Below are 17,382 nucleotides of genomic sequence, written 5' to 3'. Positions count from 1 at the left end.
TGGGCTCCACGCAGCAGAAAGTGCCGGAGAATTCGTCAGGGACTCACCTACCGCTTTTGACTCCCTGCAATGACCACAAGTCTTTTCTCTTCCAAAGACACGCATGTGCGCCCCCCCCCCAACCACGGACACGGCAGCCTCCCGTGGCTGCACCGCGCACCCTGGTTCTGGGAAGTGACTCTCCCCCCAGGGGGTCGGCTGGTCTTCTGCTCTCACCCCCGCACCAAGCCCGCCACAGGCGATGGACCGCTTCCCGCCGGCTCCTTCGGTCCGGTCGGCTCGTCTTCCCGCCTGCGTCCCAGTGCAGGGCAGCGGACGGCTGTCCCCGCACTCGACTCTTAGTGGCACCGTTCCTTGTCACCAGGAGGACGGGCTCCCTCTGCGGGAACCAGAGCCACTGTCTCCTCTGCGCCATCACCTTGCACGCTGTTCTTAATGAGGGCGGGACAAGGTGGGCTGCCGGGTCCCCTGCTCTGTGGGGTGTGCTCCCCTGGGCCCCAAACATCGGGCCTCTAAAGCCTTTCCTCCTGCACCGGGCGCCTGGGTCTGCACGGGGTTCGTCTGGCACCACGGCCTCCGCCGTGTTGTCCGAGTCTCACCAGCCTGCTCCGAGTACCGGATGTCACCACTGGAGTGTCGGGCAGCGGGTGCTCGGGGATGATTGGGATGGTGTGGGCTCTTCCGGGCCGCGCTTGGGCAGGAGCACGAAACTGGAAGTGTCAGCCGAGCCTGGGCCAGAACTCCTCCAGCCGTCCGTCGGTCTGACCACAGGGCTGGGAAGGGGCACGTGCCCTGGACCAGCGCCCGCGCGCCGGCTCCTGACCTTCTCGCTCGGACACTGAGGCCGCGGTCCAGGTGCCGGCGGCCCTGGTGCCCAGTCTTATTTCTCCTGCAGGGGAATGGCCAGGCTTTCTCTTTCATCTGGTCACATAAAGGAACATGTTCAGTAACGGTCTCCTGTTTCCTCCACGTGTTGGCAGCAGATGAGGGGTCTCTGCAGGCTTAATGGGCCGTGTCGCCAAAGTCAGAGTGGACAGCGTGTCTCACAGACCCGGCGGGGAGAGGAGCAGGCGCACAAGCTGTGTGTGAGCCACGTGACTCTTGCGTTAGAGGCAGGGGAGAGTTATGTTTTGTCCCCTTCGGGGCAGCGGGGGGGGGATTGTTACAGGGACACAGGTGGACAGTGCAGGGCACAGTCTGTGCTGAACTACAGATGGCCTCGAAAGGACATCAGCGGGTTCAGATACGGGACGCGGAAGCACCTCGACCTGCTCAGGGACACCCCAGCCCAGGCGAGGTTGGCCGTCGTCCTGGGCATCCCTGACATTAAACTATCAAGGGCTTTTTTTTTTCTATCTTGTTTCATATTTGATATTACTTTGAAATATGTGGGAAAACAGAATTTGGAAAATATTTTAATTGTTAAGAAGTTACCTTTTGGTAATATTAATGTTTGGTGTCTGTTTTTCTGGGGAAAGGACTTCTGAGGAGCACAGACAGACCTATTGGCAACTCTGTGTGTGAGATGAGAAATATTTTGTATTTTACTATCATTACATGGAGAATGGGCTTGTCCAAATAAACTCCAATAACTTTTTTACTATTCACATGTCCTTGGGGATGATCTCAAATTAATACACTCAGTTTGTCTCCTTTCTGTCATAAAACTGCGTGGTTCATCTCCTAGCAGAAATACGTGGTTATTCAGGAAATGTTTTTTTTTCCCCTACAAAGTGTTTTAAAGGAATCCAACATGTTTAGGACTTGTACATATCAATTTATAGTAATGTCATTACCTCAATTTAAGAAACTGGGTATTTGGGTGGGCTGGGGGTGATCCTGTAGACAAAATCTGATAGTAGAAGGATCTCATTTCAAAATTCTCCTTTCCTATTTGCCAGTGAGATATGACCTCCAGTTTAACCTACCTACTGTGACTCAATAATCATTTTTCTCTTGACTTTGGGGAAGTTCACATTCTATGTATCATTACACTTAAGTTCAAGGAGCATGTATTCAAAACCGCCCGATGCCCAGGACTGTGAGGGTGTCAGCGCGAAGCAGGCGCAGCGTCTGCCTCCAGGGCGTCCCGGCCCCTCGGGCGGGGGAACCTCATCAGTCCCGGGAGGTGATGGCGATGGGCTGATGGGGGCGCATGTACGTGTGCGGCGTGATTAGTAGGTTGGTTGGGAATTAGGAGTCAGGGGAGGCTTCTCAAAAGAGGGTCTATCGGAGCTCAGGCTTAAACAGCTGATTGGTAAGTCTGTTAACGTAAAACACATAAAATTAGGAAAATCAGTGTTCTGTATAGTTCATGGAGTGCTTCCGAGTCTCAAGACAGGGCCCCGATGCGCGCAGGCTCCGTGCTCCGCAGCCCGGCAGGCTCGCTCGCTGCCCCACTGCGCATGCGGCCTCTCCGCCTGGCAAGGCCCACAGCAAACGTCTGTCCTCGCCTTCGCAGGAGCCCCGTCCTGGTGTTCCAGTGCCACTCCCGCCACGTGATCTGCCTGGACTGCTTCCACCTGTACTGCGTGACCAGGCTGAACGACCGGCAGTTCGTCCACGACCCTCAGCTCGGCTACTCTCTGCCTTGTGTGGGTGAGTCTTGCGCCTCCCCCCTGCCCCCACCCCCGTTCACTGCTGTCCTATCGCCGAAGGAGAGCTGCCGGCGTACGAGTGTCCTAGACACACCCAGTCCCTTGCTGAGGGGTGGGAACTCCAATGTCTATTTGGTCATCGCCGGGCAAGGGACATTCATGTTTGGATGACAAAAAAGCACAGAACGCTAAGGTGTGAAAGAACTGTGTTGAACCAGCAGATGCAAAACCTGCAGGCAGGCACTGGAAATGGAATGTGCAATATTATTCAGCCAAGGTACAGCCGAGACACACACATAAAGTGTGTCTAGGGATTCACCCCGCAAGTTGTAGATGGATTAGTCTGGAGCAGCACTATCAAATCGTCCACGCCTGTCGCTACAAATCCTGAGCACATGTGCGTGTGTGTATGATAGAACATGTGCTAAAAGAGAAATTAAGAAGGAGATAAAGCTGAACTATTGAAGATGTGAAATATGTTTTTAAATTTACAAAACGTCTTTTACTTGCACTATATTGTTGCTTGTATCTTTTAATTGAGGTGAAGTGCGAGGTCATACACGATTAGCCATTGTAAAGTGTACCATTCAGTGGCTCTCTGCGTGTTTACAGTGCAATGCAGTGACCATGTGCTCTCTCTCGTTTCAGAACACTCTTATGACCCCAGAAAACTAGCCCATACCCATTCGGTGACCACGGCCCACACCCCCATCCTCCCACCCACAACAACCACTGTGGTCTGTTTCGGGGGATTTTTCAATTCTGGGCACATCCTATGAAAGGGAACGTGCATGTGTCACCTTTAGTGCCTGCCTCCTTTCACTCAGAATAATGTTTTTTGAAGTTCATCCAAGTCATGGCATGTATCTTCACTCCTTTTCATGGCTGAATAATATTCCACCGAATGGATCTACCACAGTTGTTTATCCATTCATTTGTTGGTGGGCACTAGCGTTGCTTTACCTTGTGGCTGTTAAGAATAATTCTGGGTCACATCATAATCCTGCGTTGAACCCTTTGAAAAACTACAAAATGATCTTATGTAGCTGCAACCATCCTATTAAGTGTGAAGCAGCATTTTATTGTGGTTTTGATTTGCATTTCTGTAATGACCAATATTGTTGAACGTTATCTTTTCATGTGCTTGGTCGCCGTCTGACTGTCTATTTGGAGAAATGCCCGTTCAAGTCCTTTGTGCGTTTTTAATCGGGCTCTTTGCCTTGTTGGGTAGTAGGCATTCCTCACGTGTTCTGGACACGGAACCCTGCCAGATACGTGATTTCCCAACATCTCTCTTCTTCTGTGGGTCGGTGATAATGTCCCCTGATACACAAAAGTTTTTCATTTTGGTGAAGTTCAATTTATCTGGGTTTTTTTTTTCCGTTGCTGTTTGTGCTTTTGGTGTCAAGTGTAAGAGTCCATTGCCAAATCCAAGGTCATGGAAATTTACCCCCACGTTTTCATTGAATGGCTTATGTCTTATATTTAGGTCATTGACCTACTCTGAGTTAATTCTTGTTTGTGAAGGGAGGTGAGGGCCCATACCTCATCGTGTATTTGTTTCTAATGGCTATAGTGTGAATAGACAGGTTTCATGGATTTTGAAAACTGTGGTTGGGAACCATGTGGCATATTGATTGAATGGTCAGGGTTTACGTTCGGTATATTTCAATGCTTAGTTTTAGTGCCAATCGCAGCTGAAAGATGCACCTCAAAACTACTTCCAAGACCTCAATGGAAGTAGCTGGTTGCATTGTTGACTTTGTAAAGTATGATCGTATGATCATTTTTCTAGTGTATCTGCCGATAATGTGGTGGTCTTTAAATTACGCTTTACATAATCCAGGTGTCAATATATCATTAAGGGAAGCTCATTGAATCGTTTTGTGCTCTCATGTTTTTAACAGACGGATTCAAAAATCAGTGGAACACTGATTTTTATTTGAAGTTTGGAAGATTTTGTTTCTGTTTTTAATTTTCAATGAGCTTTTTAGTGGATAAACCTTTTCACAAAACCAAAGAACACAGAAACATTAATAAACATCCGTTTCCAAATTTTCTCTTCATAGACAAGTTACTTTTAAAAAAATCAGTTCACTTCTCATTTATTTTAAAAATTTAAAGCTGCTTAATTATAGAGCATTTTGAACATCCTAAGTAAAGAAAAATAGTAAATAACCACACTTGGTGCACATTCCCCAGGCTTTCTAGTTCAACAAGATGTTCTTTGTAAAACCCTTGCTCAGTCCCCTGGACTCTGGCCTGTCCCTGAGGTTCTCCAGTGCTTAGAGGTCCCAGCCTGAGTGGGGGCGGGCTCAGGGCTGCTCATCGGCCGTGGTTTCCCAGGCCTCACCAGAAGAGCTGGGGAATGTGCTTTCAAAAAGTAAGTACAAACCACAATAGCAGTGGTGTCCTGCCATTCGAGGTTCAAAGTCAGAGTCAAGGAATTTGTGCTTGAAGTCACTCATCTTACGATATTCGTTGCATCTTAGCAAAACTCCTGTTCCGAAGTGACGTCAGCACGTTCACTCGTGTAAGTCACGACACACGCCCGACAGCACCCGCATGAGGACACCGCCGCCGCCACCCAGGGCGCCGTCGCTGGGGGCCCTGGGTTTCACCAGCAGGCTGAGTTCCCGGGGACAGCGAGGGTCACACTACACTTATGTCCCCGACCACACGCATATTTATTTTTCTTCAGATTGCTTTTCAGATTTAGTTTGTTGTCGTAATTAGGCAACGTGCTGGCAGAAGTCCAAACTCAAAGCTCTGAAAGGAGCTCCGTGAACGGGAACAGAGCTTTCATTCCCGCACACTTCAGTTCCTTTTCTCCCGCCACGTGGGTGAACCATTGTTGGGAAACTCTCCCAGCTTAAAAGCATGGAAACAGATGACCAGCGGCGTGGATGTGGGTACAGATTTGCGCCATCGCCTCTAGAGTAGAAGGCCGGTACCATGCGTGTGTTTCTCCACCTTGCTCTTCCCCTCCTCCATATCATACTCTCCTCCCTAGCAACACACGGAGGGTGTCTTCATTGAAGAAGATCGCGTCAGGGAATGCCATTGTGCGTGTGCGTACGCCTTACTTTTCCCTTAGTGGTGCGCACCTAGTGTTCCCGTTTCGGAAGATGCGTGCACACCTCTTCCCGTGGTCCTGCCCGAGCAGCGTGGAGGCGGAGTCTGGGGTGCGGCTACCGCGTCAAAGGGGAAGAGTGTGTTCAGCCTAATTCCCCTCCCCACGGCCGGGCCCCGTCTCGTTCCCACCACAGCAGCGCCCCCCTCTCCCCCCCCCCGTCTCACCCAGGGGGCAGTTAAGAGACCCGGATTATCCCCCCCCCCCCCGTCTTATATCTGAGAAATGGCATTTCCACGTAGTTCGTTTTTTGAACAAGGTCGAGCACCTTTGATAAGTTTAAGATCCTTTTGCATTTCTTTTTCTCACTCATTTTAAAATACTCGGCTTTTCCTCAAGGAACAGGGTACGTGAAGAAGTTGCATATATTTGGGGGGACGCTTTCTATGTAACACACCGCAGTCACGGGGAAGGTGGACAGTGCTGACCCACGCACGTTCGTGTGACGGACGTATGTAAACTCGCTTTGATTCCGCTCGATTTCCCGCTGGCCAGGAGGTAACGGCCTCTCTGTGAAACAAAAGATCTGCATGATCAAACTCTACGTCTAATTAAAATGCATCCTGTGTATAGGTTCAAATGGAGGGCAGTTATACTTTAAGTGCCTTTTTAAAAGCGATTTCTCTGAATTAACCTTGTCAAGGACATCGTCAGAACCGTGCGCTCTCCCGGGCGTCCCTCCCTTGCCTTAACAGTGCGGGAGGCAGGGAAGGAAGGAAGTTTTAAGTGCGTTGTTCTGTGTTTTTTTTTTTCTTTGGAATCCTTTTAAATGGGTTTTTTTGCAAACATGCCTTCCTCGCTGCTGGCTGCTTAAACAATGCGTTACGAAGCCGTGCTTTTGTTTTTGAAGTGACACTTGGCACCTCGTCCCCTTGATGTCCAGCACCAACAAGCAACCTGCTTCCCCATTTCATCCTTTAAAAAGAGCGCAGCCGACGGCCAGGGGCTGAGGCCGGCCCCTCGCTGGCGCAGTAACCCTCCCGTGCCGAGTAATTCGGTCACTCCAATCCTATTTCTTCACACCTTCTTCAACAACATTGTAGCATACACAGTAGCCACCGTTGTCCACGGCGCCCTTTCTGAGGTTCCATCGTTCCCAGCCAACCTGAAATGGTCAGTGGAAAAATTCCAAAAGTGAACGATGCAGGAAGTTTAGACTGCGCGCCGTTCTGAGTAGCGTGACGAGCTCTGCCGTGCCTTAGGTCGTACCATCGGGAGGTCAGCCGTCCCTCTGTCCAGGGTGTCCACGCCACGTGGCACCCAGCCATTCCTCACTGGGTAGCCGCTGGTGACATCTCGCCGCTCGTGTTCAGGTCACCCTGGTTTTACTGAACGGTGTCCCCAGCACGTAAGGGCAGTGCTGCCGGCACTTCGTGGACGCCACGGGGAAGCCACGGGGTGCCTCCCTCAAGGGAAAATGTGCAGGCAGGACACATGTGTGCGGGACAAATGTGTGGACAGTGAGAGAGCTTGAGAGAGAGAAGCCCAACTTATGAATGAAACTTTGTTACAGGTCTGTATGTATTAAAAAATCACAGTGTGTGTGGTTCAGTGGTACCTGTATTGTCAGGCCTCCCCTGGGGGTCTCGGAACATGTCCCCGCAGATGGGGGCCCACTGTGTTCCCAAAGCACTGACTCGGAACAGACTGCAGTTGTCACAGCGTTGTTTCAACTGTGACTCGGGTCTGTTTCCCCCGCATTACGTGGAAAGGGACTTTCGAATATCATAGAATTTTTTATGAAAACAAACTGGACTGGGTGGAGGCTTTGCTCATTTATTACTTGCTGGATTTCTGAGTGTCTTGCTAAGTGGCATGGCTTCACACCCAACTGAGTTTACACCTGGGGGCCTGTCACACCCTCAGGGTGAGGGTGACGGTCAGGGAGGGCGGCCTCTCACACGCGTCCGTGCCGCAGTCATATTCTCTCTCCTCTCTCTCTCTCTCTCTCCCCCTCCTGCTCCCACTCCCTCCCTCCCTCTCCCTCTGCTCACACTTGCTCGATCGCTGCTGTCTGAATTAATGGTTTCTTTGCAGGAACCTTGAGCCTCCTTAAGCCACTTACAGGTTTGGACAGGGATAATGTGCCCATGAATCTCTGAGCCAAGCACAGGTGATGCCCTGCAAAGGGGAACCACAAGCCCAGCCTTACTCTCTGGGTCTTTGTTGTAGGGCTGCCCCCCGCCCCCTGCCCTTCCGATGTCCCCACACAGTCGACAGCGCCTGGTCATTGGACACGCAGACCGGTCTGCGGGAGGTGCGAGTGCCAGCCTGTACATGCTGAGTGAAGGGTAACTTTTCATGGTTTAAACAGTGCCCGTATAAGCCCCAGTGACACATCAGTGAATCGTTTTGCACATGCCCTGGGGTGTCCGCAGAGCATCAGAGAGCCGAGTTCAAGTCCTGGCACTGAGTAACACGGGGCAAGGTATGTAACGTTAGTGTGCCTCGGCTTCCCTTGAAGGTAAAGCTGGGGCAACACAAGAGCACCCCTCGCATGCACTCCTAGGAGGGCAGATTCAAGTAATGCCGTCTAAAGTGTCTGTAAGTCAAATGCTGAAGACAGTAAGCACAAAAGGTATATTTGCCTTTGTTATTTTGGTTGTTACATAAGCATGTATCCCCACGGGCAGTACATATACTGTGCATATGTGTATATATGCATGCACATGTGTGTTCATAGAGTACCATGTGTTTAGACATTCCCTGGCTGTACGTTGGCATTTCTTACAACTCGAGGCAGAAACCAACCAATTAGGAAGCATTATTTACTTACCCACTTATCCAGCCATCTTCCCCCCTTGTTTTATTTGACTTTGCCTGGATTCACAGAGCAGAAAGTGAGATACATGCAATAAAGTCATGGTGATATAGAATTAGAAAACCAGGGTTTTTCCATCCATAAGTAGAAAGAGCAGACTGTTGGGGACAAGAACTGACGGAACCCACGTTGCTTCTGAGGCACAGTCGAGAACACCACAGCGCTCATTAAAAGGTCGCGTCAAGTTTATGAATCTGATAACTAAGACTGAGATAATATGTATGGGAGCAAAAATAACGGGCAGTCCTGTGAAGGCACTGAGCGCGCCCCGAGAGCTCAGCTCTGTGGGCTCCTGACCGCCCCAGCGTGGCCCCACGTCCGCACCGGACCCACACAGGAAACGGGTGTGTGGCCGGCCCCGCTGGCCCCGGCGCCCGCACCCTCCGCCTGGGGCCGCCGGCCAACCCTGGCCGTCCTGTGTAAGGGGACCGGACCCCGGGATCAGCCGCTGGCGTTCTCCTCGGTTTTCGGAAGCCTAGGCTCTGACCCTGTGGGTTTCTCTGAAGAGTGTCCCGTCCCTTCCCACCACGCCAGCTTGGAACGCCTGGCCGAACAGTGTGAGTCGCCTGTGCTGGCTGCTAGCTCTTTGGGGCGTAGGTATAATGCCTCCAAGAAAATCAGAACAAGATGGAATTGTTTTCAAGCGGCATTTCATTCCTGAGGCCATCACTCCCTTCAATGGCAACGTTGACATCTGATGACCGGAGGCTGTTGCTCCAGCCCATGCACCTACAGCTGGAACCTGCCCCTTGCCTTTTCTGAGCTGGGGCGGGGGGGTTTGGGGGAGGTGAAATGGGGCAGACTCATTAGCAAACAAGTAGTGAAATGTGCCTGATGGTTGTGTTCCTACTTGGGCACCGACCAAAGGACTTTTTCTTGACCACAAACTAGAACGAATTATCCTGCCGGTGAGGCCTGGGTACCATTCGAGTGAGTATTAGGTAAGGCACCTCTCTCGTGCACGGTGGTGTTCAAGACCGCTCTTCCACGCTTTGTGGGAAACGCAGCTGTTTAACCCTCACCCTTTCCCCAAATGTTGTTCTTTAGTATCTCCAGAGCTTCGGGGGGGGGGGGGGGGAGAAAAACATTAAAAACAGACTGAGGTCAGTTTTCTGGAACTAGTAACTATGTATCAAACTCAGAGCCTGTGGAGAGAAGTAGCGAACTGCGGTGCGCCCCACAAGCCTCAGAAGAGGCCAGCCCACCTTTCCTATTGCCAAGCAGCCCACACACCGAGTGCCTGTCTGACCGTGTCCGTGTCAGCTCACCGTTTCCGCAGAAATGTCTAGTGCCACTTAGCACCCAAACAGTCAAACATCCCCCCCCCCCCCCCATCCTCTGGCCTTGGGAACACCCTCCAGGCTCCTGCAGCTCAGCCCCTTCCAAGCTCGGGATGAGACACGCGGTTCTTCCAGGCGTGGCCAGTCGACGGGGAACCGCAACGATCACTACGAAGAGCCGTCAACGCTGGTCGGAAATCCTTCCGAGGGCGGATCCCCCTTCCCGTGCGTGAGCTCCTCATCCGGTCAGAACTCGTGTTTTTTCCTTCGTAAGAGCAGGAGGCTGGGTTTCGTTCCCCCGAGAGTAGACATGACTGACGATTAGAGCTCTCCCTGTGCACACGGTGCCGCAGAACCCCGTTCAGTCCCCAGGAAGCCCTGCTGTAAAGGATGCCGTCGTTAATTCCATTTCGGAGACGAAGCATTTGAGGCTCACAGTTCCCTTTCTAGCACTTTTTTTCCAAACTTGAAACAACAGCAGACTTGCGAAGCAGGAATTACGGTTATTTTACGGAAGAAGCAGCGAAGGCGCCATCCCACCAGTGCCCAGCATCACAGCCTTGGGACGAGCGGAGCTGAGGTTTGAACCCGAGTCTGGTTGACTCCAGGGCCGTATGTCCCCCCAGCTTCCCCCCACACCCCCCCCCACACACACACCGTTCCCCCCGGGGCCCTGGAGGTGCACTTCAGTCACACACCGATTTTCACACATCCCAGTGCCCGGGCTGGGCCTCGGGCCATTAAGTGGCGCTTGGGACTTATTAAAGTCCCTGGTTTAAAAGTCTGAGCATGCGACAGGCCACCTGGGGAAGCAGCCTGTGTCAGCACAGACGGACTCTCTCCCTGCCCTTGTCGGTTTCGTCTACGAGCGATCTCATCTGCTGCACGAGTGGGGTTTTTCAGTAACTGTTGATGGAGCTGGAAATCAGATGGGCACACGCAGCCCGAAGGACCTGCTTCCGGAGGCTCTGGTGAACTGTGGCGTGAGGAAGCCACGGGCATGGGGACCCCTCCCAACGATGCGGACTGTTCGCCGTCTCTGTGCCACGCCTGCTCGCCCACCTGGGGCCCCTGCGAAGTGGCCGGGCGCCCTCCGCGTCCCCTGCGGGATCCACGTGCGTGCCGCTCGCACAGTTGGGGCGGGGCTTCCTGGCGCGAGGCCCGCGTGCCCGTGCCTGTGCCGTGGAGCGGGGCTGCAGCAGGGATGCGAAGGAGGCCCCGCAAGACGCTGTCACCCCTGGGTCGCTGTGCGCCCTGGCAACACGGACATCCCGTCACCTCGGGGCGTCCGAGGGAGGAGCCCCCTCCCCCTTGTGACATGCCGGGGGCGTGGCCTCCGGTGTGTCTTCTTTTCTGTCTCCAACGCTTGCCTTTTTGCCTGTGTGCTCGTCCCCTCCCAGGTCCCTTACGTAACTCCGGTTTTCCTGTGACACAGGATGGCAGGGACATCACCTGCCTGGCTACTGCGTCCCCTCCCCCGCCGCAGCCCGTCAGGGGCCCCCGAGTCCCTGGGGGCGGTGTGAAGCGTGAGTGGATCATGGGGGTCCTCTGGCGATACAGGGAGTCTCGGCGGCGTCTGGTGCGGCGGGAGGGCCGACTGCGCAGCCGCAGCCCTGCGGGGGCGGAGCAGAAGAGGCAGCCGAGGTTCCGCCGGCTCCGGAAAGTCGCTCTCCCCGGTGCACACACAGGATCGCGTCAGCGCGCCTTCCGGAACCACACCGGACAGCGGGCAAACGTGCTAAAAGACAGACCCCCAAAGACGATAATGCAGGTGATCCATCTGCATGCTAGAACTTGAACGTTAATTAGTTACTAAAAATTTGCTAATTCAAGGCACAAAAGACAACATGATGGACACGCATGTAAAGCAGCTCAGAATATAAATTCATACATTCACTGACAGCGATACGGCAACTCCCCCGAGGAGCTCCACGGTATCAACAAGCGGCTGGGAAGCCTGTTCACGCATGTGCACAGTCTCCCGTGTCTGTCCGTGGGTCGGAAAGGTGCAGCCCGCTGTCCCCGGCCCCTAGACCGCGAGCAGCCGCCGCGACAGCCACCACGACCACAGGGGCTCCAGGGTGTGAGCAGCCTCCGTCCAAAGCCGGTGCTCTGTCAGCCTCCAAAGCACTTAAAACAGAATCATACGTCCTCACTTTCTGGGGTTAACGGTAAACTTTGTATTTGGGGGGGGGGGGGGGGTTGCAGGCTCCGAGCCTTTCCTCAGGTGCGAATGTGCCGGGTGGGGTGACGTCAGCACAGCGGTCTAGTCCTCTCACAGAAGCCACACGGCACCGCGGAGCCCAGGCTTGTGGCCATCAAGTGACAGTGGCACTTGTGTTGGCTGTGAGGCCTCTGCCCCATGGTGTCTTTCGGGGGCTCAGGTCCTGTCATCCTCAGCGGCCACCGCACGCCCAGCGGGTGGGTCCTCCTGGTCCAGGCTCAGGGCCGAGCACCAGAGAGGGAGGTCACCGAGGAGAGATTTCAGGGGCCAGGCCCGGAACAGGAGCGAGTCCATCCCTCCCTCACACGCGCCCAGGGCCAGAACTCAGCCTCTTGGCCCCGCCTGACCACAGGAGGGGTGTACGTGTGCACACATGTGTGTGCAAGCCTGTGCCTGTGTGTGTGCACATGCACACATGCACATGCATGCACACCGCATATAGGGAAAGGAGGGCTAGTAACAGCAGCCGGGACTGCAGGCACACAGCGGCTGTACCGCGGCTGGGAGGGAGGTGAGACGGGAAATGTACTGAAGGGCTTTCAGCTCTCCTGCCCCCCGGCCCCCCTCCCCTACCTGCCACAGGCACAGCGCTCAGTCAGGCCGCGTCTTTCTACGGAGCGACTGGTACGTGGGCAGGACCAGGCAGACAGCCGCAGGACGGAACTGATGGCATTCAGAGCCCGTTCTAGCTGCTGCGCCAGCCGGGCGCTGTCCGTGGTCAGGGCCTCTGTCCGGCCTCGGAGACGCTGTCTCTGTAGCACCCTGTGCCAGAGACGGCGGGCGTTCACCCCGGCTCGAGCACACGCACGCGTGTGTCTTTGGCGGATTACGAGTGATGTTTTTACATGCCCGTGGGAAATGGCACCAGAAGCGTCTCTCCCTTCGTCTCCGGGGAGCCCCTGTCCCGGCCGAGAACTGCACCCCAGGTTCCTACCTTGCTCGGGTGTGTGCTTCACAAGCTGCCTGTCTTCTCCTCCTCCTCCTGCACCTTACTCGGTGGTTAAAAATAACATTTTAGAAAGCAGACGCAAGGTGGCAATGCCTTGAGTAGTGAGTGGAGAAGGCAGAACTCCTTTCTTTCCACCCACTTCTGCCCCCGACTCTTAGGAAGAGCTCTCTTTCTTTGTCTCATCAGGAAAAAGCAAACCATTTCTACGTGTGCATTTATTACACGTATCCAAAGAGAACTAGACGGATGCCTGTAAATGCTTAAGGGAGCTCCAAGAGCTGGTTAAAGGTGTCTTCATGCTTTGTTCTTCCTTTCCTACGCTGTGTGTGTGGCGGCCCCTCCCCCGCCTTCTCCGCAGTCAGCACGACTTCCCTGTCTGTGCCCCATGGGTCGGGGGGGGGGGGTCCTTTCCTGAGGCTCCAAGGCTCAGCACTGAAGTCCACACAGGGCGAACTGACCTTCAAGGGTAGCATTGTAAATGGACCAATGTGTTCTTAAACTCGTTAGGAGACCCGTCACGCACACACAACCTTGTCGCAGGTTTGCATGCTCGCAGGGAACCTGTGTGACTAGCGCCCAGACCCGGAGACGAGGGAGCCTGCAGCCTGCAGCGCCCATGCCCCCCCCCCCCCCCCCGCACAGCTCGCCCCCTCCCCCGGGTGCAGCTGGAGGTACGACTTCCACGGTGCTCATTGTTTGCTGTTTCTCGGGGGGTCACCACCTTACTCAGGCACATCCCTCACTGGTATCGGTATGTGCGTGCTCTCAACTTTCCAGCCGGCGCTTGAAGGGTTTTGTCGAATCTCCTCCCTCAGCAGAGGCATCGAGTTCCAGCTCTGCCCCAGGACAGACAGCTCCGACTCCCGCTCAGAGTGCCCCACACCCGGGGCCTGACTTCCTGTTTCTGCTGCATGTGTCTTGTTCATCGCGCTAAGTTATGGCTCTGGCCCCCTTTCCTCCTCTCAGTTGCTATGGGCTGGGGACACAGCGCATTATTATCCTTTTTATCAGATAAACTGTAAGCTCACGCTCACAGATATAAAAGCTATGCCTCTGTCCCTACTATAGACCAGCTAGAGCTGGGGCCACAAGGAGTTACTTGGACAAGAAGATTGATTTTATCACAGTTGGGCGAGAGGAAGAGGCTGCCGGTGGCATTATGGGCATCGGGAAGCACAGCTTACCGCGTTAAATACCCTCCGTTTGCCGGCAGTCCCCTGCGCCACATCACCGGCTGTGCGTTCTCTCTGGGGTGGTTCCGCAGTTCACTCGGCAGCCCGTCGATCGCCGAGACCCACCTGGAAAGCTGCTCACGCCGCCGGGGAGGCGGTGGCGGTTACCACGTTCATGATGCCGCGGCCCTCCTGTCGCTGTCTTGGGCTGTGCTGTCTGCTCAGGAGCTGCAGCTGGTGGGGCCGGCCGATTCCAGAGAAACCGGGGCCGCTTGTGGCCTCTGGGTGGAGAGAATTTAAGGGTTTTCTTTGAGACAGAAAGTGCGTTGAATTTTCGGTCCCCCTCCTCTGACCCAGCTAAGTGTGGTTTTTGAACAATCGTGCTTATGGGGGTGTTTTCCTTCGTTACACCCGGTCCCCATCGTCATCCACAGGCCACTGGCGACGCCCGCGGCTGTGCTCAGGTCTCTGGGTTACTCAGGACACCAAAAGCATGCACACTCACACACATGCACACTCACATGCATGCACACGTTCACACATATGCACACTCATACGTACATGCACGCTCACACACACGTACATATGAACACTCACACTCGCACACATGCATGCACATGCACATGCACACTCACACAGACGCTCAAACACACACTAATAGTCACACTCACACACGTACACACCTACTGACACTCATATACACTCATATATGCACACACGCAGTGACTGTGTTAAAAACTCTCTCACTGTGTGGAGCCTTGTATTAATGAGACTTCGTGCACAGAAATTGCTATAGGCTGCTGACCTCCAACTATCTTTGAAATAATAATATGCTTAGAGGGGCTGATTTACATATTCATGAGGGTCTACATCATTTGGTCCCTCAGCAGGACAGCGAAGCCCTGTAATGTTTTAAGTGCATAACCATTTAGCAAGAGGAGTGGTTTAATATTCTAACGTCTCGATGGAAATAAATATATAATCTCCGCACCAAGCCATCACGTATTTCCAGGAAAATCTGAACGTCCTTCCAGGCCCCCTTACATGTTTTATTACTGACTCCACTTAGTAGTTTGAAAAATGAACATTTTTACTTTTTTTTTTTTTTTGCATCCAAGCCTTTACTAGAAACCATTAACCCTGCGATGACACACTTATGCCGGGAAACGCTGCGTGACAGCGGTGGCCGCCTGGGGCGGGGGCGGGGTGGCGGTGAGAAGTGTTCCGGGAAGCGGCGTGATGTGACCTGACCCGTCCCTCCGACTCTGTCCCCCACCCCCTCTGCTGCCAGGGACAGGCGGCAGTGCTGTCGTCTCTGGCCACCATCTTGGCTTTCTAGAGCTCCCACGACCACGTACCGCGGACTGGGTGGCTTCAGTGACAGAGAGTTGCTCCCCGCGGCCCTGGAGGCTGGCAGGCCCAGGTTGGGGTGCCGCAGGTTGGGGGTCCTCTGAGGCCTCTCCCCTGGGCTCTCAGATGGCCCCCCTTGGGGTGCCTCCCCCCGTGACCGTCCGTCCCATTGCTTGGAATCTGCTCTCTGGGACCTGCGACAAGGTTCATGTATCAGCGGACTCGCATCTGTGTCTCGGGATAGAGCGCTGCCGCAGAAACGCTGCCGAACTGGAGGCTGTGAGCCTGGCTCTGATCCCGCCACTGACCGGCCACCTGGCTGACTCGATCGAGTCCCTGAGCAGCTACCGGACAGTGAGGTGACGCTTTTGCACGTGCTCCCTTATTCCCGCTCCATGACGGTTCTGTGCACAGTAATAGCTCCTTATCGCAAGTGAGCAAACGAAGGTCTCAAAGCTAACTTCCCACACGGGTCCGCCGGATTCCAAAGCCGATTTTGTTCTTTCCACCTTTTGTTCATGAAATTAATTTCCTCTCCAGCACCTCTTCCACCTCAAAAATGCCGTGATCCTTAATTACTGACTCCTCAACCAGGAGGCACTGTTTGCGTCTACGAAATTGATCAGATGCAGGGTGAAAACACGAATCGGCAAGGGGAGAAAGTGCTTTCTGACAGGCACGTGAGATACACTAGCATCCCAGTCTCTGTGGCGTCCTTAGAGCAGTGGCTGTCAGGCTGGGCTCCCTGGAGCCCGCTAGGTGTCCGCCGTATCCAGGGTCGCTTGATGGAGACAGAACTGTGTGGATGGCAGCGGCGTGCACTGTGTCGTTACTGTTACATTAACCGATGGTGTCACCTCGGGGCTCAGCCAGGTCACACGAGAGGAAGCAGAGGCCCATCGTCCTTCGAGCAACAGCAGAAACGTCGTTGAAAAGGTTTAGTTTCCTTTATATTTTAAAAACGGCCAAGGCCAAATTTTAGTTGCCCTGAATAATTGATGTAAAGGAGAGAAACTCGAGTTAGTTACTATAAAATACTACGTTATGGAATCTTTTTAGGAAGACCTAAAGGTAAAAAGACTCTGGGGCACTTGACCCTCTGAAACCACTCCGAGCAGGTTTTCCTCGGGATCTCTCGCTGTCTTAGTGGGAGTGCTGCTCGCGTGAGTTAGACCAGCTGGTCTTGGTGAGCTTTCGTCGTCCGTGTGTACCCGGGCAAGCAGCGCAAGAGAGGGCTCAGCGGTCCCCGTTGGGTGAAGCGCTGCCGCCGTCATCAGGGTTCCGTTGCCTAACACACCACTTCAGAAGGCTCTCTCGGGAGCTGGGTGTCATTCTGGGCTGCACCCGGCTTCCGCAGCTCCCTTCCCGTCCGTAGAGGGAGTGATTGCCTGTGAACCGTGCTCGACGGTACCCGCGAGCGAAAGAGAGCCGCGGGGCATAAATCCGCCACAGCCCCACGCGGCCTCTGTCGGCTAAAGCAGGGCTCTCAGCTGCAAGCTGGCCGTTTTCCTTCTGACCCCCAGATAGAAGTGTATCAAGGTCAGGAAACCACTCTCGTGAGATTCGCCGCCAGCTTGGGTACGATCCGAGGCCTGAGAGGGTTGTCAGGTCCTGCTGGTCACGTCCCACGCAGCCTCCAGCCCAGAAGAGCCCCGTCCACCCGGGGCACAAGGGGCCCGCCTCGCGGGTCCCACCAGCAGGCTGGCTCCTGGAGCTGTTCTTCATCGCCTAAGCGCTGGGTCCCACGGCGGGTTTACGGGAAAGTCAGAGGAGCCCTGAAAAGTGCAGGGGCTCTTGGGGGGATAATAACCGCTAACGGGGGTTTGCCAGAGCACCTGAAATGAGGCTCAGGAAAA

At 54.1% G+C, this 17,382-nt stretch overlaps 1 protein-coding gene across 1 annotated transcript in view; it reads left to right on the top strand.

Moving 5' to 3' along the window:
- The window catches only part of PRKN (parkin RBR E3 ubiquitin protein ligase), a 976,089-nt gene that overhangs the window by 715,809 nt on the left and 242,898 nt on the right, over nt 1-17,382 (top strand). Inside the window, exon 7 of the mRNA XM_036024958.1 lies at nt 2,462-2,598. Within this exon, the coding sequence (XP_035880851.1) occupies nt 2,462-2,598 (137 nt within the window). The remainder of the gene's footprint in view (nt 1-2,461; nt 2,599-17,382) is intronic.

Source organism: Phyllostomus discolor, chromosome 4 (genome assembly GCF_004126475.2).
Source record: "Phyllostomus discolor isolate MPI-MPIP mPhyDis1 chromosome 4, mPhyDis1.pri.v3, whole genome shotgun sequence".
NCBI classification, from domain to species: domain Eukaryota; kingdom Metazoa; phylum Chordata; class Mammalia; order Chiroptera; family Phyllostomidae; genus Phyllostomus; species Phyllostomus discolor.
The sequence above is the reverse complement of the archived record's forward strand: the minus strand, read 5'-3'. Positions and strand labels throughout refer to the sequence as shown.